Source organism: Hypanus sabinus, chromosome 19, assembly GCF_030144855.1.
Source record: "Hypanus sabinus isolate sHypSab1 chromosome 19, sHypSab1.hap1, whole genome shotgun sequence".
NCBI lineage: Eukaryota > Metazoa > Chordata > Chondrichthyes > Myliobatiformes > Dasyatidae > Hypanus > Hypanus sabinus.
The window spans coordinates 69,993,134-70,016,840 of record NC_082724.1 but is presented as its reverse complement, the minus strand read 5'-3'; the positions used below and the strand labels follow the sequence as shown (position 1 = coordinate 70,016,840).

At 40.0% G+C, this 23,707-nt stretch overlaps 1 protein-coding gene across 7 annotated transcripts in view; it reads left to right on the top strand.

Annotated features, from left to right (window-relative positions):
• The window catches only part of ippk (inositol 1,3,4,5,6-pentakisphosphate 2-kinase), a 113,668-nt gene that overhangs the window by 20,387 nt on the left and 69,574 nt on the right, over positions 1 to 23,707 (top strand). For all 7 annotated transcript variants that reach the window (XM_059944628.1, XM_059944627.1, XM_059944626.1 and 4 more), the window contains exons 2-4: positions 12,510 to 12,566; positions 15,328 to 15,423; positions 21,163 to 21,229. In XM_059944628.1, the coding sequence (XP_059800611.1) occupies positions 12,510 to 12,566; positions 15,328 to 15,423; positions 21,163 to 21,229 (220 nt within the window). The remainder of the gene's footprint in view (positions 1 to 12,509; positions 12,567 to 15,327; positions 15,424 to 21,162; positions 21,230 to 23,707) is intronic.

Sequence of the window (23,707 nt, the reverse complement as noted above, 5' to 3'; positions counted from 1 at the left end):
CTAGAAACTGCCTAGAGTTACCCTGTCACATAGCCCTCTATTTTTCTAAACTCCATGTACCTAAAAGTCTCTTATCCACCTCCACCACTGTCACTGGCAGTGCATTCCACACAACCACCACTCTGTGTGGGAAAAACTTACTCCTGACATCCCCTCTGTACCTACTTCCAAGCACCTTAAAATTATGCCCCCTCATGTTAGCTATTTTATCCCTGGGGGAAAAAGCCTCTGACTATGCACTATGCACATGATCAATGCCTCTTATCATCTTATACACCTCTATCAGGTCACCTCTCACTCTTATCACTCCAAGGAGAAAAGGCCAAGTTTCACCCAACCTATTCTCATAAGGCATACTCTCCAATCCAAGCAACATCCTTGTAAATCTCCTTTGTACTCTTTCTATAGTATCCACATACTTCCTGTAGTGAGGTGACTAGAACTGAACACAGTACTCCAAGTGGAGTACTGTATAGTTGTAACATTAATTCACGGCTCTTGAACTCAATCCCACAGTTGATGAATGCCAGCACACCATTTGCCTTCTTAATAACACTGTCAACCTGTGTAGCAGCTTTGGGTGTCCTATGGGCACGGACCCAAGGACTCTCAGATCTTCCACGTTGCCAAGACATACTATATTCTGTCTTCAAATCTGACCTAGCAAAATTAAACACTTCACACTTACTTGGGTTGAACTCCATCTACCACTTCTCAGCCCAGTTCTATTGATGTCCCACTGTAACCTCTGACAACTCTCCAGACTAACCACAACACCCCCAACCTTTGTGTCATCAGCAAACTTAACTAACCCACCTTTCAACTTCATCCAGCTCATTTATAAAAATCACAAACAGGAGGGGTCTCGGAACAGATCCTTGCAGAACACCACTGGCCACCAACCTCCATGCAGGATACAAGCCATCTACAAATACGCTTTGCCTCATGTGGGCATGCCAATTCTCAACCAAAAAACCAGGATATTCTTGGATCCCATGCCTCCTTACTTTCTGAATGAGCTTTGCATAGGGAATCTTATCAAATGCCTTACTGAAATCCATATACACGACATACACTGCTCTACCTTCATCAATGTGTTTTGTTACTTCCTCAAAGAATTCAGTCATGTTCAAACCATGATCTTCCCTTGAAAAAGCCATGCTGACGATCCGTAATCAGATTATGTGTCTCCAAATGCTCATAAATCCTGCCTCTTGGGATCTTCTCCAACAACTTGTCCACCACTGAAGTCGGACTCACTGGTCTATAATTTCGTGGTCTATATTCCCTTCCTTGAACAAGGAAACAACATTTGCAACCCTCCAATCCACTGGTACTTCTCCCGTCCCTATTGATGATGCAAAGATCATCGCCAGAGGCTCAGCAATCTTCTCCCTCACTTCCCACAGTAGCCTTAGGTATATCTCATCCAGCTCCGGTGACTTATCTAACATAATACTTTTCAAAAGCTCCTGCACGTCCTCTTTCTTAATGTCTATATGCGCAAGCCTTTCAATCCATTGTAAGTCATCCTACGATTGCCAGGTCCTTTGCCCTGGTGAATACTGAAGCAAAGTATTCATTAACTACCTCCTCTATCTCCTCTGACTCCATGCTCACGTTTCCACTATTGCACCAGATTGGTCCTGTTTGCTCTAAGCACTGTGTAGTGTCTAACAGATACAAGTGCATGCATCTGATGCCAGTTAAAACTGTGAGCTAGCAGTTTCCTGTCCCAATTAAGTGGTATAGTGTCCCAAATAAATTAAGGGAATCCTGGCTATTTTCTTGATTAGTTTTTTTCTTTGTCCCAAATAAGCGGCAGTCCCAAATAACCGATGGCCCAGTTAACTGGAATCTACTATATAACATCCTTTGTTTAAAATGTCATTTGTTTTGGCAGTTGGAACTATTAACCTGTGGCAAGAAATGTTTGTTCTTGTTCCATTTTTTTTGTAATTATCAGTGGTATCTTAACTAGTCTGAAATCATTTGAAAATGAGTCATTTAAAAAATAAGCAGATCTGAGCATGCATATTGGTATATTTTGCTTCTCATATGGGTCTGAAACAGTTTAGGGCAGGGGTCGGCAACGTTTACCACTAAAAGAGCCAATATGGACCCATTTCCCACAGAAAAGAAAACACTGGGAGCCACAAAATGAAATAACACTGCATACAACGGGTTTTTTTTGCCTTTATGCTATGTATAAACAAACTATAATGTGTTGCATTTTTGAAATTGATGAACTCCTGCAGAGAAAACGAAATTACATTTCTGCATGCAACAAAAACATTTTGAACTCCGAAAAAAAGACGTTGGGTTGAAGGTTACTACATAGGTAGCCTACCTTGGATCGAAGAATTAAAAGAAAGCGCGCACTGGCGGGTGTCAGGCATTGGCTGTGGTGATGTATATTAATAGCGATAAAAAACACGTTGTAGCGGTGTAGCGCTACACGCAGCGCTAAAATAAAGACTGCAGTCAAAGGTAACTTTATTCGAACTAAACAGCCTTGCTTTTAAGCCTCCCTCAACCCAGCCCCCATGGACGCAGATGCTGCAAAAGACGCGTACTCACAAACCCCCGTAGGCTATCTCCCTTAGCCGGAATGCTGGCTAATTGTGAGGAAATGTGTCGCCACACTTAGATTGTACAAGATCACCATAATCTTCAAATTTAGAATTACATTTCAAAAGCTAACAAACTAACATAAAATACATTTTAATTAAATACTGACCAATTATTTCCCAAAGCCACAGGGAGCCGCAGCACAGAGGTGAAAGAGCCACAAATGGCTCGGGAGCCGCAGGTTGCCGACCCCCGGTTTAGGGCTAAAGAGTGAGAGCTGTTCTCTGGTTTTTAGGATTTTTAGTCTCGTTTGAAAACTGGACTGGTCATATCACATTGATTATCTTCTGCAGAGCTGGGAATAATCCTGTTTGATGTGAATGAGCACATTTTTGGCTGGCCTCAACTTTCAAGATACAAGTCTGTGCTCCGCAGAAGAGAATAGTGTTGCCTGGAAATTGTTATCCTCTTGTGATCAATTGAAAATCTACTTGCATATTATTTGAGTTGGAAATAGACCCAGACTTGGCTTTTGAGCCTCTCCAACATTTCTCAAGATTGCTCTCCTGCCTTTTTGTAAATCTGGGTATTTTGCCAGAGATACTCTATCAGTGCTGGTGGGAGTAGAAGGTTGAGCTGAATGGGCATGTGTAGGGCAAAAGAGCTTGTGTTTACAGATAAAATAATAAAAATGTTCAGCTGGCCAGGTGACATCTGTGGAATGAATTAATAATTAATACAAATGGATGCCATCTGGTTGGCATGGATATGGTGGACTGAATGATTTTTTTTCCTGCTGTGTATGACTTTGACTTTTATCAAATTCTATTCAAGTAGGTAAGCTACCTGCAGATGAAGGATGTGCTCCTCTGAGCCAGGCTGGCAGTATGCTACATTGAAGCTTTAGGGCAGTTTCCAAAGATGACAACAAAACCAACTTTAAAAACATAAGTTTAAGGTTCATCTTTAAAAAGAATTGTAGTTGTTAACATATTAGGGGATATCAGCTGTTGACGTTTCGGGCCGAGACCCTTCGTCAGGACTAACTGAAAGGAAAGATAGTAAGAGATCTCTTACTATCTTTCCTTTCAGTTAGTCCTGACGAAGGGTCTTGGCCCGAAACGTCGACAGCGCTTCTCCCTATAGATGCTGCCTGGCCTGCTGCATTCTACCAGCATTTTGTGTGTGTTGCTTGAATTTCCAGCATCTACAGATTTCCTCATATTAGGGGATATAACTGATTTCACTCTGTATAGGAAGGTATTAACTAATAACTGGGCTTGTGTTTTTGTTTTTCCATTGCTTATTCATTAGTCAATCTTAATTACAAAGGACTCATCATATGATACCCTCACTATGTCTCTATCACTTAATGCAATACATAACCATCATTCTTTCACCCTCTTATCTGCATACCCATGTATCCTTTTGTAGGTTTACCTTAAGCACATCTATTTTCAGCTATTCCTCATAACAAACTCTGTATTTTGAATGAAAGCTATAAAGTTATACAGTCCTCTAAATTGGTGAAGTACAGATTGATCATTTGCATAGCATTGGTGTTCACAGAACTGAACCTGAGCTTCCACTTTTAGCACACTTTCTCACTCCACTGAGGCATTTTGCAATATTACAAAGAAAAGCAGAAGTTTGCGGAAGATATTGCAGCCTGCAGGATTTAACAGAACTCACTATATTTGGACACTTCGCAGACAGCAGGGCTTAGCATAGAATTCTACAACTTTAGGTAACTTGCTCTTACTGCTTGAGAACTGGTCATTTTTGCTGGCCATCCATATTCATATCTTCTGACTGTTCATCTCCCATAAACTTGCCATTAGCAACATATTACAAATCAAAGAAGCATAATCTGATCTTGGCACAGTTCCTGCTACAGCATTATGTATTTGCTCTTGCCTTTTTGATTTTTTTTTGTTTTCCCTTTATTCTACTTAGTCCTCTCCAGCCTTCTCAGTCTTAAAAACTTGTTTTCTCTTTTTCCTAATTTGGAGGAAGAGTCCTGCATCTTAAACTGTCTGTATCTCTTTCCACAGATGTTGTCTAGCCTGCTGAGTGTTTCCAACAATTTTAGTTTTATTACAACGTCTTAGTCATCTCTGAATAAAGCTCTCTTTATGATTTTGTTACAACATCATGTTCTGCATGCTGTATTATTTGGTCTGTGTCATGCTCAGTTATAATTTTAAAGATGTCAAATGAATTACTTCTGTTTCTTTGGAAGAGAAAAGAAATCCATTCTCTAGTTTCCTTAAGATAGGCATGTTTGATATGAATGTTGCTTTTGAACTTTCTGCCTTTCTCTGTTTTAATACAGCTGCCAAGCCTTGTGCTAACCAAAAGCTTGTTTGTGGCCTAAATTTAATCCTTCTGCTTAATAAATTTGATCACTTGAAATAAAGTCTTTTTATCTGCAGGTCCTTTTGTGTATCTCTTGATTTTGTGCCCCATGTTTACCATGTTTATTGCTAAATACAATATATAATGTGCTAAAATCATTTGCTCATGTTTCTGTAGTTCGCTTTCCTCTGATTTGTTGTAGTTCTCAATATTGCGCAACTCCACTATTACTCTAGAACTATACTTAAGTAATATCTCTGTAAAATCATTCTTAACTGGAGCCACAGTCCAGAACAACCATATCTGATGGCATTACATCTTTGTAGAACCAATACTGAAAGAACCACATCTTCCATAAGTGCCTGAATAGGCCCAAATTCTAGTAGAACCTTACCCAATAGAATCACAAACTACTATGAACAGATTATGTACACAGTGCTATATGCTGCCATGCTTCAAAATGAAATCATGGTTTTGTAAGAAATAACAATGCAATTGTAGAAAGTGTGTCATGTGGGGTTGCAGAAAAAGGTAGAAATCTACTCGTGTTCAGCTCTCAAAAAATTGAGTATTAAAAATTGAGTATTACAGATTGAGTATTACAGATCCTTTCCAACTGGTGTTCAGCTCTTGCATATGCTTGAACATTTGTGAGACCACTGGAATAGATTTGTTGGTTACTGGGGGTTGACAGGCATTTTTATTTATGATGTGGCACATCTGTTTGTGGCCACATTTCCAACTTGTGAATTGTTGACATTTTGAATAGTTCACAGGAATCTGTACAAAGAAAGCTTGTCTCAGCTAGGAAGACCTGTATTCAGATAAAGAAATTTCTTGTGATTAAACTACCACAGACTCAAGGAAAGTAATCAGGATGGATGGGTAAGCTAACAAACCATTTATCTCATAACATAAGTACTTGGGAGCAAGGGGTAATTAAGGCCACAAGAAAAACACCTAATACTTCAAAAAACATGCATCCAATCCTTGTGGGACAGTCCATGTTCCAAGTCTATACTTGTAACCGTCCCCCTCTTTTCCTTCGCTACATCGACGATTGCATTGGTGTTGCCTCCTGCACGCATGCTGAGCTCGTTGGCTTCATTAACTTTGCCTCCAACTTTCACCCTGCCCTCAAATTTACTTGGTCTAAATCCAACACCTCCCTCCCCTTTCTTGATCTTTCTGTCTCCTTCTCTGGAGACAGCCTATCTACTGATATCTACTATAAGCCTACAGACTCTCTCAGCTACCTGGACTATTCCTCGTCCCACCCTGTCTCTTGAAAAAATGCTATCCCCTTCTCACAATTCCTCCGTCTCTGCCGCATCTGCTCTCAGGATGAGGCTTTTCATTCCGGGACGAAGGAGGTGTCTTCCTTTTTTAAACAAAGGGGCTTCCCTTCTTCCACCATCAACTCTGCTCTCAAAAGCATTTCTCCCATTTCCCACACATCTGCCCTCACCCCATCGGCCCACTACCCCACTCGGGATAGGGTCCCCCTTGTCCTCATCTACCACCCCACTAGCCTCAGGATCCAACGCAAAATTCTCCGTAACCTGCCACCTCCAATGGGATCCCACTACCAAGCACGTCTTTCTCTCCCCCCCCCCTTCTGCTTTCTACAGGGGTTGCTCCCTCCGCGACTCCCTTGTCCATTCATCCCCCCCCATCCCTTCCCACTGATCTCCCTCCTGGCACTTATCCTTGCAAGCAGAACAAGTGCTACACCTGCCCTTACACTTCCTCCCTCACCACCATTCAGGGCCCCAGATAGTCCTTCCAGGTGAGGCAACACTTCACCTGTGAGTCGGCTGGTGTGGTATACTGTGTCCGGTGCTCCCAGTGTGGCCTTTTATATTGGTGAGACCTGATGCAGACTGGGAAACCATTTCGCTGAACACCTACGCTCTGTCTGCCACAGAGAGCAGAATCTCCCAGTGGCCACACATTTTAATTCCACGTCCCATTCCCATTCCCATTCTGATAAGTCTATCCATGGCCTCCTCTATTGTTAAGATGAAGCCACACTCAGGTTGGAGGAACAAAACCTTATGTACCGGCTGTGTAGCCTCCAACCTGATGGCATGAACATTGACTTCTCTAACTTCCGTTAATGCCCCTCCTCCCCTTCTTACCCCATCCCTGACAATATTTAGTTGTTTTTTTTTTCTCTCTCTCTGCCCATCACCTTGCCTGTTCTCCATCTCCCTCTGGTGCTCCCCTCCCCGTTTCTTTCTCCCTAGGCCTCCCGTCCCATGATCCTTTCCCTTCTCTAGCTCTGTATCCCTTTTGCCAATCACCTTTCTGACTCTCAGCTTCACCCTACCCCCTCTGGTCTTCTCCTATTATTTCGCATTTTCCCCTCCTGCTTTCAAATCTCTTACTATCTTTCCTTTCAGTTAGTCCTGATGAAGGGTCTCACCCCGAAATGTCGACAGTGCTTCTCCCTAGAGATGCTGCCTGGCCTGCTGCATTCCACCAGCATTTTGCATGTGTTGCTCCAATCCTGGTTCCTTGTTCATAGAACACACAAAGAGTGTACTTCCCCCTTGCCCATGAGTGGCATTAAATTTTTAGGTTACAAACATTTGAGTCTTTGGAGTCTTTAGATTTTTCATGTATCATGCTCTGTGAATGACTGCATGGAGTTCGGCTCTAATTCACTGACATTTGGTGGCAATGCTGGGATAGTAGTGTGGACCTTGGATAGATTTAAGGGCTGGGAGCTTACACTTAGGTGCTGAGGTCCATGAGAACCTAACATTGCAGTAAGGGTCTGGTAATATACTGTAAGTGCTTAGGAAAATTGGAACATCAGTGTTTTTATAAGCAGTGTGTGCCTCCACTGAGCTCCCAAACTTGCAACATTCAGTGCTGGTTGACAGTGAAGTGATTTGGCCTGAGTTATTTGCACACTGAATGGAGGTGAATCGCAAAGGAGTTATGCAATTAGCATTTGGTTTGTCAGGTGTAAGGAAGATGCACTTTGAAACATCAGTACACTATACAAAGTTGAAGCAAGGGAAAGAAAATTGGAGTTTTACTTGGAAGTGAGTTTTTAGTTCCGGAAAGTGTGAAGGTGTCTGTAAAAAGACAGCTATATTTCCTATCCTTCCAGTTGGAGGTGCCATGGTAAGGAAAAAGATTTGTGTTTGTGACTTGGCAGTGAATTATGAATTGGCAGATTAAATAGTTCCTTAAAGTGGAAGGAAGATGTGTTGAATGGGGTTGGGCTTGAAATCCCAGAGGATGATCTATTGAACATAAAATGAATCTCAGAGAATGGACAATGAGGGAAAGGAGTTTGATTATCATTCATCTTTTATCTTTAGGTAGTGATGCAGCTAGTAGAGCACCTGCCTGACAGGTCCAATGACCTGATTTCAAACGTGATCTCCAATGTTGTTTGTGCAGTGTGTATTTTCCAGTTTCTTCCCTATCTCTTGTATGCAGATTGTCAGACTACTATAAATTGCCCAGCATGATGGAATCTTTGGCAGGGGGAATTGAGATGTGAAGAGAATAAAAAAAACAGGATTAATGTAGGTTTGATATAACTGGGTAGTTGATAATTGGCGAGGACTCATTAGTTCTGTCTCTATCTGTGCATTAGTTTTAAGTTTCTATATATGTGTTCCGTTGTCTTCGTCAAAGTTCTCAACTGCCATTATGTTCTCAAGTACTGATTCCTCCCTTCTAACTATTCTAAATATGTTAAACCTTGTGATATGTAATTTGTGTCTAATTTTCTGCCGCCATTATTTGCAGTAATCCTCAATATATTACGCCCTTTATGCTTTGTTATTGCTCCTGATTTTTATTTATATAGCTTGTTCATACGGAAGAAAGTTTGTATTAGGTAATTGGAAAATAAATATTACCCTTGTGTTTTATGATTCAATAGAGCTGTTTGTTGTTAGACAATTATTTATCATTTCCCCAGTTCTCAGCGCTTTGGGCTATTCTGCTTTGATTGCTGTTAGATCAGGGGTGGGCAAACTTTTTGACTTGAGGGCCACAAAGGGTTCTAAAATTTGACAGGGGGGCCGGACCAGGAGCAGATGGACGGAGTGTTTTGGTAATACACCTCATAAGAGAAAATAAAATATCATGGGATATGTAGAAAACATGTGCTTTAATTTCAACTGAAAATGAACAAATGCATTACAACAAAATATCTGTCTTTGAAGTCCCATGGTATTTAGCTATTTATTGAAATGACTTTTAAAACACTGGAAATTAAATGAATAAAATACAGCTTTTTTTAATAGTAACAGTTATTATTTTAAAGCACTGAAAATTCTGTTATCCTTCAAGATATTATCATCATCACTCTCCTCCTGACTGTCTTTATTTCAAAAACGGTAGGAGATGCAGGTCTACTTGTCCTGCTCCTTCTTATTCAATTGTCCCCTGTGCCAAAACTCAACAACGACCCGCAGAATGACAAAGCAGGGAGAGCGCGCCGGTATGCGGAGCTCTGTGCTCGCAAATCCCCGCAGGCGATCTCTCTTAGCCGGAACGCTGGCTAATTGTGAGCCGGTTCGGATGTGCCAGGAAATGGGTCGCCACAAGGTCACAAAGTAAAGCGCAAATGTGGAGTAATACGCTGCACCTCAACAAAGGTCAATGTATATAGAGTGCGTCATCTATTGGGAAAACGCCAGAATTGTGGGGAGAAAACGTTAACAAGGTTTATTAATATAATTTCATCAAGTTCTGCGGGCCGGATTAAAAAGCTTAACGGGCCGCATATGGCCCGCGGGCCGTAGTTTGCCCATGCCTGTGTTAGATTTTTGTGGCAATCATTTTTGAGTTAATGCTTAAACTACTGGTATGTAGACAGTAGAACTTTGGACATAAATTGAAATTGTGTCAAATTGCTTTTCTACTTGGAGCGTTAAGAGGAAATCCTGACAAGTGTACGCAGTGTGAAATTACTTTGCCAAGTCTGCAAGTGCAAATAAATAATATACAGTGGCATGCAAAAGTTTGGACACCCCAGTCAAAATTTCTGTTACTGTGAATAGTTAAGTGAGTAGAAGATGAACAGATCTCCAAAAGTCATAAAGTTCAAGATGAAACATTCTTTTCAACATTTTAAGCAAGATTAGTGTATTATTTTTGTTTTGTACAATTTTAGTGAGAAAAAGGAAAGGAACACCATGTAAAAGTTTGGGCACCCCAAGAGATTTGAGCTCTCAGATAACTTTTACCAAGGTCTCAGACCGTAATTAGCTTGTTAGGGCTATGGCTTGTTCACAGTCATCGTTAGAAAAGGCCAGGTGATGCAAATTTCAAAGCTTTATAAACACTGACTCCTCAAAACTTGTCCCATCAGCAGCCATGGGCTCCTCTAAGCAGCTGTCTAGCACTCTGAAAATTAAAATAAATGATGCCACAAAGCAGGAGAAGGCTATAATTTGGTATCAAAACATTTCCTCAGTTCGTAATGTTATTAAGAAATGGCAGTTAACAGGAACGGTGGAGGTCAAGTTGAGGTCTGGGAGAGCAAGAAAACTTTCCAAGAGAACTGCTCGTAGGATTGCTAGAAAGGCAAATCAAAACCCCCGTTTGAATGCAAAAGACCTTCAGGAAGATTTAGCAGACTCTGGAGTAGGGGTGCACCGTTCTACTGTGCAGTGATACCTACACAAATATGACCTTCATGGAAGGTCATCAGAAGAAAACCTTTCCTGTGTCCTCACCACAAAATTCAGCGTCAGAAGTTTGCAAAGGAACATCTAAACAAACCTGATGCATTTTGGAAACAAGTCCTGTGGACTGATAAAGTTAGAAAAGAACTTGTTGGCCGCAATGAGCAAAGGTATGTTTGGAAAAAAAATGGTGCAGAATTTCATGAAAAGAACACCTCTCCAACTGTTAAGCACAGGGGTGGATCGATCGTGCTTTGGTCTTGTGTTGCAGCCAGTGGCACGGGGAACATTTCACTGGTAGAGGGAAGAACAAATTCAATTAAATACCAGCAAATTCTGGAAGCAAACATCACACCATCTGTGGAAAAAAAAATGCTGAAGGTGAAAAGATAGAACAGGATAATGATCCTAAACACACCTCAAAATGCACAATGGACTACCTCAAGAGCTGCAAGCTGAAGGTTTGGCCATGGCCCTCGGTCTTCTGACCTGAACATCATCCAGAATCTGTGGATAGACCTCAAAAGAGCAGTGCATGCAAGATGGCCTAAGAATCTCACAGAACTAGAAGCCTTTTGCAAGGAAGAATGGGCGAAAATCCCCCAAACAAGAATTGAAAGACTCTAGCTGGCTACAGAAAGCGTTTACAAGCTGTGATACTTGCCAAAGGGGTGTTACTAAGTACTGACCATGCAGGGTTCCCAAACTTTTGCTTCAGGCCCTTTTCCTTTTTTGTTATTTTGAAATGGTAAAAGATGGAAATAAAAAAGTAATCTTACTTAAGATATTAAAGAAATGTGCCATCTTTAACTTTATGCTTTTGGAAATCAGGTCATCTTTTACTCGCTTAGCTACTCACTATAACAGAAATTTCGACAAGGGGTGCCCAAACTTTTGCATGCATAGCATAGAGCTTCTGCAGCAAGTCCCCAGCACTAGCACAGGAGGGAATGTAAACAGAAGTAATTGAAATGTTAGTGAACTCCCTCAGTAAGTACAAGAGCCTGCACTTCATTTTAAAAACTCCATCTGCAGTGAGCAGTGGGCCATAACTACCAAGGCATTCACACACCAGTTCTTATTGTTGTAGACACACAGACCTTCTCTATGGGTCTTGCTGGATATCGCAGCATTTCTGTCTGTCCAGAAGGAGATGAGGTTTCTGACTGGATGGCTTAGTCTGGAATGGTGTCTTGAAGCCACATTTCTGTCAGGACAAGTGTGCAACAGTTCCTCACTTCCAGCTGGTCAGATGCTGATGCAGTTAATCTAGTTTATTTTCCAATGATTGGACATTAAGAAGTAGAATCAACAGGTTTGTGAACTTGCAAGTTACCTGCTGTAATACTTGCTTTAATACTGACATGGTTACCGTGCTTCTGCATTCAAGTGTTCTGCTTCCAACAGCCACTTCCTCAAGTAGCTGTAGTAGATCGTGACTCAAAGCGAGAGACTGCTCCAGTGTAAGCCTGTAACAGCACGGCACCTTTGCTGTTCTATTTGCAAGTGAGGTAGACTTGCATATTTTTGTGTTCTTAATGTTCAGCAGTGTTTTTCAGTCATAGAAAAGATGAGAAATTTCAACAGTGGGTGGAACCGCTGCATCCATTTTGGATCAGTATGCTGAGGGACAGTTATTACCCTAAATCTATCAGGCTCCTGAACCTGCCTTCTCAGCACTACTATAAACAGATTCTAGACTCACTTACAAGGACTCTCTAAAACTTGTTATTATTTTTTATTTGCATAGTTTGTCTTTTGTACATTGGTTGTCTGTCTGTTTATATAGTTTTTTGTAAACTGTATTGCATTTCTTTTTCCTGTAAATGCCTGCAAGAAAATGAATCTCAAGGTAGGATATGGTAACATATACGTACTTTGATAATAAATTTACTTAAACTTTTTTTAATTTTCCAGCACTGCCAAGTATTGCGGTTCCTTAAGTTTCCCATTGAACTACCACAGCCAAACAAGGTATAGTCATTTCTTCCATTATTAAAGTAGCTTGCATACAAAAAAAGTTTGACTTGGCTTTAATGCAGTTCAACAAACCTAACATTCTTAAAACTAGTTTTTAAGAAAATCTGTAAACTTCCTTCAGTTCCCCTCTTTCACATGGGCATAAATATGGGGAGTAGAAATGTGTATTTTACTCGTACCCAGTCAGTCAATAAGATCACATTATCATCTGATTGTAACATCATCTCTACATTTACTCTTTATGACCAGCAACCTTTAAGTGTTTTACTTATCAAGTACCAATGTACCTCTTCCTAAAAGTATTCAAAAACTCTGCTTTCATCTCACTTTGAGGAAGAGAATTCAAAAGATTTGGGCCCTCCGAGAAGAGAATATTTTTGCTTAGTGATCTCTTACTTTTATACAGTGATCCATAGTTTTATATATTTGAAGTATCATAGAACATAGGCTCTTTGGCTCATGATGTTGTTCTGATTCCCACCATCACCTGTAGAAACACCTTCCTTTTTTTTCATTCAGTTCCTTCATCTCCACTGCATTTGTTCCCAGGATGAGGCTTTCCATTCCAGACCATCAGAGATATGCTTGTCCTTTAAAGAATGGGATTTTCCTTTACCACTAACGGTGCTGTCACCTACATCTCTTCCCATTCCTGGACATCCACCAACACCCCATCTTCCTGCTGCCTGAACAGGGATAGAGTTTCTTTTGTCTTTGTTTACCACACCATCAATCTTCGCTTTCTTTACAGCTTCTGTCATCTTCAACAAGGGATCCTACTACCATACATATCTTTACCCCCTCCCCCCACCACTCTCTGCTTTCCGCAGGGATCCCTCTGAGTCTCTGACCACTAATCTCCCTTCTGCCACTTATCTCTGAAAACAGAAGTGCTACATCTGCTTATTCATCTCCTCCGTCACCTCTATTCAGGGCCCAAACAGTTCTTGCAGATGAGGCATCATTTCACTTGCAAATTTGTTAGGGTCATCTTTCTGTATCCAGTGTCCCGCTCCCCCCCCCCCCCCCCCAACCATTTCTTATTTTGGCTTATTTCCTCTTCCTTTTCCGTCCTGTTAAAGGGCCTCAGTCAGATATGCTGACTGCTTATTCCTTTCCATAGATGCTGCCTGACTTGCATTTTGCTTTCCTCCAGAAAACTTTTGTGTTTGTGTTACTCTGAATTTTCAGCATCTGCAAATCTCCTGTTTTTTTTAATTAGATGTAATTTGAGCTGTGCTGACATGTAACATGGTGAATATAGAGAAGTGATTTTCAGTATTGCTTTTCAATCATGGATTCATGATTTTGAAAGTGGAAAAACAATTATTTAAATTGGAATAAGTCTGAAAGAAAGCAGCTGCATCAAAAAGCTGGTAAGGAACTTTAGTAGTGCTGAAAACAAGTTTTGTGTCCATATATATTCTATGGTAGCCAGGCTGTATTAAAAATCTGTTTATTTTAAGCTTGTCAGAGACTAATCTTTGGATATTAATACATATTTGGCATGTCAACAAATACACTCAAAAACTTCTATAGATGTGCCGTAGGGTGCATTCTTACAGGCTGCATCACTGTCTGGCTACTGCACAGGATGAAAACAAGCTGCAGAGGGTTGTAAATTTAGTTGGCTCCATCTTGGGTACTAGCCTACAAAATACCTAGGACATCTTCAAGGAGCGGTGTCTCAGAAAGGCAGCATCCATTATGAAGGACCTCCAGCACCCAGGGCATGCCCTTTTCTCACTGTTACAATCAGGTAGGAGGTACAGAAGCCTGAAGAAGCCAGAACACTCAGTGATTCAAGAACAGCTTCTTCCCCTCTGCCATCCAATTCCTAGAAGGACATTGAACCCATGAACACTACCTCACTTTTTTAATACATATTTCTGTCTTTTTGCACGATTTTTAATCTATTCAACATATGTATACTTTAATTGATTTATTTATTTATTATCTTCCTCTTTTATATTATGTATAGCATTGAACTGTTTCTGCTAAGTTAGCAAATTTCATGACACATGCCAGTGATAATAAACCTGATTCTGATTCTGAATAAATGCTTCTCAGTCTTCCAGCTGGATATTGATGTCCAACATTTTATAACCGACATTTTGATGGCAAACTCTGCCATCTTCTTCAGGGATGATGCCTGGGCATGTCTAGTCCAGAGGTATTTATACCCCCATGGTCCATCTCTCCGGATTGTTTAGTCCTCATCTAGTCAGGTTTCTGCTCTCCTACCTTGTTTATAATCGAATTCCTGTCGTTACTTAGAGAGAGACCTTCATCTTTGTTAAAATTCTTTTCCTCTAGTTTTATTTCAGTGGCTTCCTTTACCAGGCCATTGGCACAGCACAGTAGTTTTGTGGCATCAAAGTCAATCCTATGGCCATTGCGAATGCAGTATTATTGCCAATTTCTCTGGGTAACCAAAACAGATACTTCTGTGCTCCTTGATGTGGGTTTCCACTACATTCATAGGGAATCCTGTAAATTCGATTGTAAGCAAGGTGGAAGAATGGAAACCTGATTGCATGACAACTAACCAATCTAGAGGGATAGACCTCTGGGGTATAAATACCACCAGACTAGAAATGCCCAAGTATCATCCCTGACGAAAATGGAGTTTGTCATTGAAACATTGGTTATACTCTATATCTGTAACTGCTGGATGCCTGAGGAGAGCTTATTTATCATGTATGCCAGAAAAGCACTAGATCTTTTATCATTAATACATGATTTTATTTTATAGGCCTTGGAAGAAGTTCCTCACCGACTAAACAACATAGTAGAATTTAGTAAACATGTGATGAAGCCGTTATTGGGAGATAACTTTGTACAACCTGGGGTAAGAAAATTTCAATTTAATAATAAAAGGTTCCAAGCATTCAGCAATATTGTGCTTGAGGATAATATTGGTGAGTTGATAAACACTGAGTGATGTTTAAAGGAATAAAGGCAGATTAAATGAACATTCACACTTGATCATTAAAAATGTTTAGCTGCTCTAGCATCCACCTGTTTAAAATCAGGGTTTGTGTAGGAGATGTATATCTATTTTCTGTTTGTATTGTATTTTGTGGTCCATTTATTATGGTAATCTGTCACATAGGTTGGGGCGTGGTAGGGGCAAATGTGTGTAGTTAATACATTTACGCTTTGTCTTAGTTTATTCTAGTGGAGAGGGAGTGAACCCATGGGGAATCATCTTTTTGTTGACTGCCAGTTGATCACTAACTTCGTTATTTTGCTAATTTAAACATTATTAGACTGCTTATTACACTAAATTTGCTGTTGTACTACTTGATACCACTAATATCACTATTAAACTGCCAATTATACTTTTATATCACTAATTTAGTTTTGTTAGTTTTTTATATTGCTACAAGAACATTTGTTATTGCTGGTTTTGTAAAGAAGAATTGAGTGTACCTCTTTCAATTTGGAAATTCATTATTTGGAAGTGCATCATACAAATTCGATTACCCAGGGTGTGTCACTAAGTACTTTTGGTTTGTTTTCAAGTATCCGCTACATTTTGTCAACAAAAAAAGTGATAGCAAATGAATACCACTCTATGGCAAAGGATTACTTTAGAACTCTTGGCAAAACTGGAGCAACTTGGAGCAAATAAGCAACCTTTTGTTGATTCATGCTGTGTATTTGTTGTTTGAACACAGTTTTGAATGGTCAGTGCTGCCTGATCATTGGGAATTGTGTGATGTTTGCCTGAGGGTTCATTGCTTTGTTTCTTTGAAGTGCTGAAATATTCTGGTTCCTGGCATTTGAAATGAAGGCTGTATGTTGAATTTGAGTTGACTTATTTCTTACATCCTTCACATACATGAATTATTTTTACATACATGAATTATATTTATTATGTTTCTGTCTGAATGTGCAAATTATAGTAATTTGTAATAAATAGTATGTACAGTAAGATCTACAACAGAACAGTCAATGTAGCTTAGATATACAATTGTTTCAGCGTGGATTAATCAGTCTGATAGCCTGGTGGAAGAAGCTGTCCCGTGGCTTGTTGGTCCTGGCTTTAATGAGGTGGTACTGTTTCCTGATGGTGGGAACTGGAACAGTTTGTGGTTGGGGTGACGCAGGTCTCCAATGATCCTTCAGGCCTTTTTTACACACCTGTCTTTGCAAATGTCCTGAATAGTGGGAAGTTCACATCCACAGATGCGCTAGGCTATCTGCACCATTCTGTCCTGCGATTGAGGGAAGTATAATTCCCAGACCAGGCAGTGATACAGCCAGTCAGGATGCTCTCAATTGTGACCCTGTAGAAAGTCCTTAGGATTTGGAGACTCATGCCAAATTTCTTCAGCCATCTGAGGTGAAACTGGTGCCATTATGCTTTTTTCACCACACAGCCAAATGAAGTCCTTGGTGATGTGTATACTGTGGAACTTGAAGCTGTTCACCCTCTCAATCCCGGATCCATTGATGTCAAAAGTGGTGAGCCTGTCTTCGTTCCTTCTGTAATCCACAACCAACTCCTTTGTTTTTGCGACATTGAGGTGTTTTCTTGACACCACTATATCAGGGTGATGACCTCTTCTCTGTAGGCTGCCTCATTATTATTTGAGATGAGGCCAATCGATGTAGTAGCATCTACAAGTTTAACAGATTGGAGCTGTGGATGGAGGTACAGAGAGTAAAGGAGGGGGTTTAGGACACAGCCCTGCAGGGCTCATGTGTTGAGGGGCAGATGTGAGGGATCCCACTCTTACCACCTGCCACTGATCTGACGGGAAGTCCAGGATCCAGCTGCACAAGGCAGGGTGAAGGCAGAGGTTGCTGAGCTCCTTGTCAAACCTGGAAGGGAATAATAGTGTTGAATTCTGAACTGTAGCCCAAGAACAGCATTCTCACATAAGCATCCCTCCTCTTCAGGTGTGTAAGGACAGTAGTGTGTAGAGCTGTGGCTATTGCATCATTTGTCGATCTTGTTTAATTTCTGTTTGGTCTTGCTTAATTGCTGCGGATGTGCGGACATTTTGTTTGTTGCTTATGTTTATTAACTTGGATATTGTTGGTGCTGTGGGCGAGCAGGAAGTTAATTGTGAGTTTTGCAACCAGAGAAAGTAACGTAAGTGTATTGAAGCATGGAACATGCGTCAACGACTCTGGAGTTGGGCTTGCAACAGAGAAATTGAAGCTAAAGCTGATCTAATCAATGGTCTTTGAGAGGAGTATGAAACAAATGGGAACCAAATTAAAGGTTTAATACCATCAATTAATGAGCTTATGAAAAATAAAGAAAATGCCTTATAAATGACTTGACTAATTCCTGTGAAGCTGTTGCTAAGCGACCTCCCATGCTAATCTCATTAATTCCCAAGTTTAAGCAGGAAAGAGAAAATAGATGTTTTTCAAGCATTAATTGCTATTGTAGTGCATTCATAAGGCATGTGAAACAGTAGTTCAACCAAATATGTATTGAAAGTCATGTTGGCTACAGCAAGTGATGTGAGTCACCTTCCATCAGATAATATTTCTCATTCTAAGGAATGTTTTGACGACACATATAGCAGATAACCCACAAGATGATGTGAAGCAATATGGCATTGTGTGAGATGTCAGTCCTCAAACTTGTAGTCTTGCCTTCTTTATAACTGCATCAATATTTTGCATTCAGGTTAGGCCCTCAGAGATACTGACAAAGAGGACCTTCTGATCCTTCTGAGGATTGTTTTGTGTTGCCTTGTCTTACCCTTGCTGAAGTCTGCAGTCGGCTCTTTGCTGCGACACCACTCAGCTAACTGGTATATCTCGCTCCTGTACACCCTTTCGTCACCATCTGAAATTCTGCCAGTATTGATTCATTTGTTCCTCAGTTGTCTGTGAAACATGAGCTAGACCTGCTCGTGTTTCAGAGGATTTACTCAGTCCACACTAATAAGGCACTTTGAACCTATGTCATATCCAACAGCACAAAGTGCTCATGGGGACATTCCCTTGCAGCATGGAAACACTCTTGTTTTGGATGATAGATGTCAGAATTGTACTTATTGATATACTGTATAATATAAATTGTATATCAATAGTGCCAGGCAGGCTAAGTCTGCAATGGAGAAATTAATTCCAAAAATAAAAATCAGATTTGTTTGTTTTTTGAGGGGATGATATATACTTTTCAGATTTAGTTTGTGTTGAGCAGCAGTACTCCCTTGAACTGCTATTAAAGATTCTATTGCAATAAAGACTACATTAAGGATTATCATTTTGCAACATGAGTTAATGTGATCATTGATTCCTGAAGAATCTGGAGAAAGCAGCAAAATGGACACTGCTGGTGAAATGGTAGCAACTTGGAAAAAGTATACGCTGTCCAAATGGATGTCCTTAAAAAAATTAATTGAATGTTGCTCATGAAGTCCAATACTAATTTGTACATTTGGAAAATAAATAACTTTATAATCGGAAAATCCAATCCACAAACTATTGCTGGCTAATCTCAATAGGTGAAATACTTGTGACTTTGCATAGTTTTGGAAATTTATTCAGCAGTTCTAAGACAAAATAGTAATGGTATTACTTCACAGTTCTTAAGTTGGTGAGCTTGAAAAACATTTGCAAGAAAAAGTTTGTGAACCCTTTGCAATTACCTGGTTTTCTGCATAAATTACTCAAAAATGTGTTCTGATCTTCATCTAAGTCACAATAATAAACAAAAAAACATCTGCCTAAACCAACAACACACAGACATTTGTACTACTACTTGTACACCATTTAAACAATCACAGTCTAGGTTCAAAAAAGTATGTGAACCTCTGGGGTAATGCCCTCTACAAAAGCTTTTTGGAGTCAGGTGTTCCAATCAATGAAATGAGATTGGAGGTGTGGGATGTAGAGGTGCCCTCCCCTATATTTAAAAAAAGACACATAAAAACACGTTACTTACTGACAGAGCCTGCTGTTCTCAAGAAAGGTCTGTTTATGTGTACCATGCCTCAATCAAAACAACTTTCAGAGGACCTTAGAAGAATTGTAGAGATGCATGAAGCTGGAAAAGGCTACAAAAGCATTTCTAAATACCCAAGTGTTCATCAGTCCACAGTAAGAGAACTTTTCTACAAATGAAGGAAATTCAATACTTTTGTCACTCTCCCTAGAAGTGGGCATCCTGCAAAGATCTCTCTGAGAGCATGACATGCAATGCTGAAGGAGGTGAACAAGAACTCAAAGGTAACAGCAAAAGACCTGCAGAAATCTCGAACTTGCTAAAGTCTCTGTTCTTGTGTCCACTATAAGAAAAACAGTGAACGAGACAGGTGTTCATGAAATGACACCACAGAGGAAACTGCAGCTCTCCAAAAAAAATATTGCTGCACATCACAAGTTTGCAGATAACCACCTGGTTATCCAGCAACACTTCTGGGACAATGTTCTGTGGACAGATGAGAGAAAAGTTGAACTTTTTGGCAGAAATGCACATTGCTATGTTTGGAGGAAAAAGGGCACTGCACACCAACACCAAAACCACATCCCAAATGTGAAGCGTGGTGGAAGAAGCATCATGGTTTGGGGCTGCTTTGCTGCTTCAGGGCCTGGACAGCTTGCAATTGTTGAGGGAACAATGAATTCAAAATTGTACAAGATTCTTTACAAGAGAATATCAGGGTAGTGGTCTGTCAGCTAATGCTTAATAGAAGTTGGATGATGCAACAAGACAATGATCCTAAAGGCAAGAGTAAATCAACAATGGAATAGTTTAAGAAAATTCATGTTTTAGAATGGCCAATTCAAGAGTCCAGATCTTAACCCAATTGAGATGCTGTGACATGCCCTGAAGAGGGCTGTTCGTGCAAGGTATCCCAGAAATATTGATGAACTGAAACAGTTTTGTATGGAGGAAGGTGTAAAATTCATCCTTGCCGTTGTGCAAATCTGATTAACAGCTGCAGGAAATGTTTGGTGGCGGTTATTGCTGCTAAAGGAGGTTCTACCAGTTATTAAATTCACATAGTGTTTCTAGCCTGGAATGTGAATGATTAGGTAATGTGTTCAATAAAGACATGAAAAGTGTAATTGTTTGTGTGTTATTAGTTTAGGCAGATTATGTTTGTCTATTATTGTGACTTAATATGGGATGATTGATATGTTCGTGTCCACCTTATATAAGGTAGGAGTCAATTTTAGAAAACATAGCACATTTATTGTTCAACATAGTCCCGTCCTACATTTACACACTTAGTCCAGCGGTCATGGAGCATACGGACCATGGACCTCCAGAAAGTGTCCACAGTGATTGATGAGTCTGTGCCCTAAGGTAGAAGGAGATGAGTTATACAGCTCTCGTTACATGCACATGCATGTCAACTCTTTGAGTGATTATGCAGAAAATTTGAAGTTAATAAGTCATCTCCTTCTCTGTTAGGCCATGAACCTCTCATATAAGATCAGACCACATTTTAAGTAATTAATTCAGAAAACCAGGTAATTCCAAAGGGTTCGCAAACATTTTTTTTGCAACTGTGTATCATAACAAGTTTGGTATGAAGTTGTAAAGTGATATTGAAATGAGTTACAGAAAATACATAGAAATATAATCCACCTCCTTTCTTTTTAGGAAGTTATACAGTTACCACTGGATTTTGTGAGACAACTGGCATTGAAGATCCAACAAGAAAGGCCGGGTATGATAGAAATTAAATAATACTGCTTTGTATTGAAAACCCAGTGATGCTGAATTGTTATTACTTTTGTTTTTAAAATCATTAGTGTCTTGTATGTGCAGTGCTGGAAATCTCCTGTTTTTTAATTACATTATCAGAATTGGTTATATGGGGTTTTGTGATGATTGCTATGGGGCACCCCATTCTATTCCTTGTCTCTGTAGGGTCTGCTTCTGTCTGGTTGAATTGCTATACATGTGAGCTGTGACAGTAGTATAGCAGTAACTTTGGCTCGCAGGAATCCCCGTGACAGCTCAGTTTATTAAAAGAAGTGACCCATGACATGAAGCCAGTGGAGCATTGTGAAGACTGGAGATCTCAACTCTTTAAGTCCTGCCTGCCAGACCTGCTGTCCATCAAAGTCTTTCCTGATGTTGGACAGAGATTTATGTCTATTAGATCTGAATCCATATCCATGTCCATAAGTATTGGTATTGGTTTATTATTATTACATGTACGAAGATAAAGTGAAAAGCTTGTTTCATATTCTGTTCATTCAATCAAATTATAACACAGTACACTGAACTAGAATTGGGTAAAATAATAACAATGCAGTATAGCATTGAGGACCTTTTCTATAGTTGGCTTTATTTTGCTAGCTATTTTGATCTGCTATTGTTATCCATTATTAATTATTTTTCACTTCCTGTCTGAAGGCTTAAATTTTTTGACAACAGAAGATAGAAATTTTGGTAAATAAACACATAAGTATTGAAGAAACTACTTTCAATAAGATTTCTATCGGGTTCAAGAGAGATTTGATATACAGTGCCTTAAAGTATTCAGCCCTCAAGAATATTTTCACATATAACCGTCTCATTTTCTAAATTTAAAATATATTGAAATAGGACTTTTGAGCTAACCTACAAAACATTGTGCATGATGTAAAATTAGAAATAAAAATTCCAAAATCTGTCAGCAATTTACTAAAAATTAAAACAAATTGTGAGGCTGAACAAGCATTCATCCCTTTTCCTAACTTTCTTTGGGTTCGGCACTGTATATTACTTTATGAACTTGCCCAATTTGTTCATGTAGAAAATTGGAGGATCACTTGAATAAATACCCCCCTCTCTGTAATGTCTAACAGAATGATAGATTTTCAACAGACCAAACCAAAATGAAGACCAAAACAGCATTCAAGGCAGTCAGGGAAATGATTACAGGGAAACATAAATCTGGGGAAGGGTACACCATCTCAAAGGCACTGAATATACCTTGGAACTCATTGCAGTCTATTGTGAAAAAGTGGAAGAAAGATGAAACCACAGCCACACTGTCCAGGTCAGGCTGCCCTTCTAAACTTAGTCGCCAGAGAAGAATGACATGTAAGTAAGGCTTATTGTGACACCAACAGTCACCCTGAGTGAGTGTTAAAAGTCAGTGGCTGCAACTGGGGATAATGTTCATTGTTCCACAATCTCTGAGGCTTTGCACAAATCAGAATCAGGTTTATTATCACTGGCATGTGATGTGAAATTTGTTAACAGCAGCAGCAGTTCAATGCAATACATAATCTAGCAGAGAGAAAAAAATAAATAAAATTAAACATAATAAAGAAACAAGTAAATCAATTACGTGTATCGAATAGATTTTAAAATGTGCAAAAACAGAATATTTAAAAGGAGTGAGTTAGTGTCCTAAGTTTCAATGTCCATTAGGAATTGGATGGCAGATGGGAAAAGCTGTTCCTGAATCACTGAGTGTGTGCCTTCAGGCTTCTGTATCTCCTAATGATGGTAACAGTGAGAAAAGGGCATGCCCTGGGTACTGGAGGTATTTAGTAATGGATGCTGCCTTTCTGAGACACTGCTCCCTAAATATGTCCTGGGTACTTTATAGGCTAGTGCCCAAGATGAAGATTTACAACCTTCTGCAGCTTCTTTTGGTCCTGTGCAGTAGTCCCTCCATACCAGACAGTGATGCAGCCTGTCAGAATGCTCTCCACTGTACAAGTATAGAAGTTTTTGAGTGTATTTGTTGACATGCTAAATCTCTTGGAACTCATAATAAAGTATAAGTGCTGACTTGCCTTCTTTATGACTATGTCAATATGTTGGGACCAGGTTAGATCCTCAGAGATCTTGACACCCAGGAACTTGAAGCTGCTCAATCTCTCCACTCCTGATCCCTCTGTGAGGATTGGTATGTGTTCCTCCATCTTATCCTTCCTGAGGTCCAGAATCAATATCTACTGATGTTGAGTGCCTGGTTGTTGCTGCAGCACCACTCCACTAGTTGGCATATCTCACTCCTGTACACCCTCTCGTCACCACCTGAAATTCTACCAACAATCATCAGCAAGTTTGTAGATGGTGTTTAAGCTATGCCTAGCCACACAGTCATGTGTATATAGAGAGTAGAGCAGTGGACTAAGCACACACCCCTGAGGTGCACCAGTGTTGATCGTCAGCGAAGAGGATAAGTTATCACCAATCT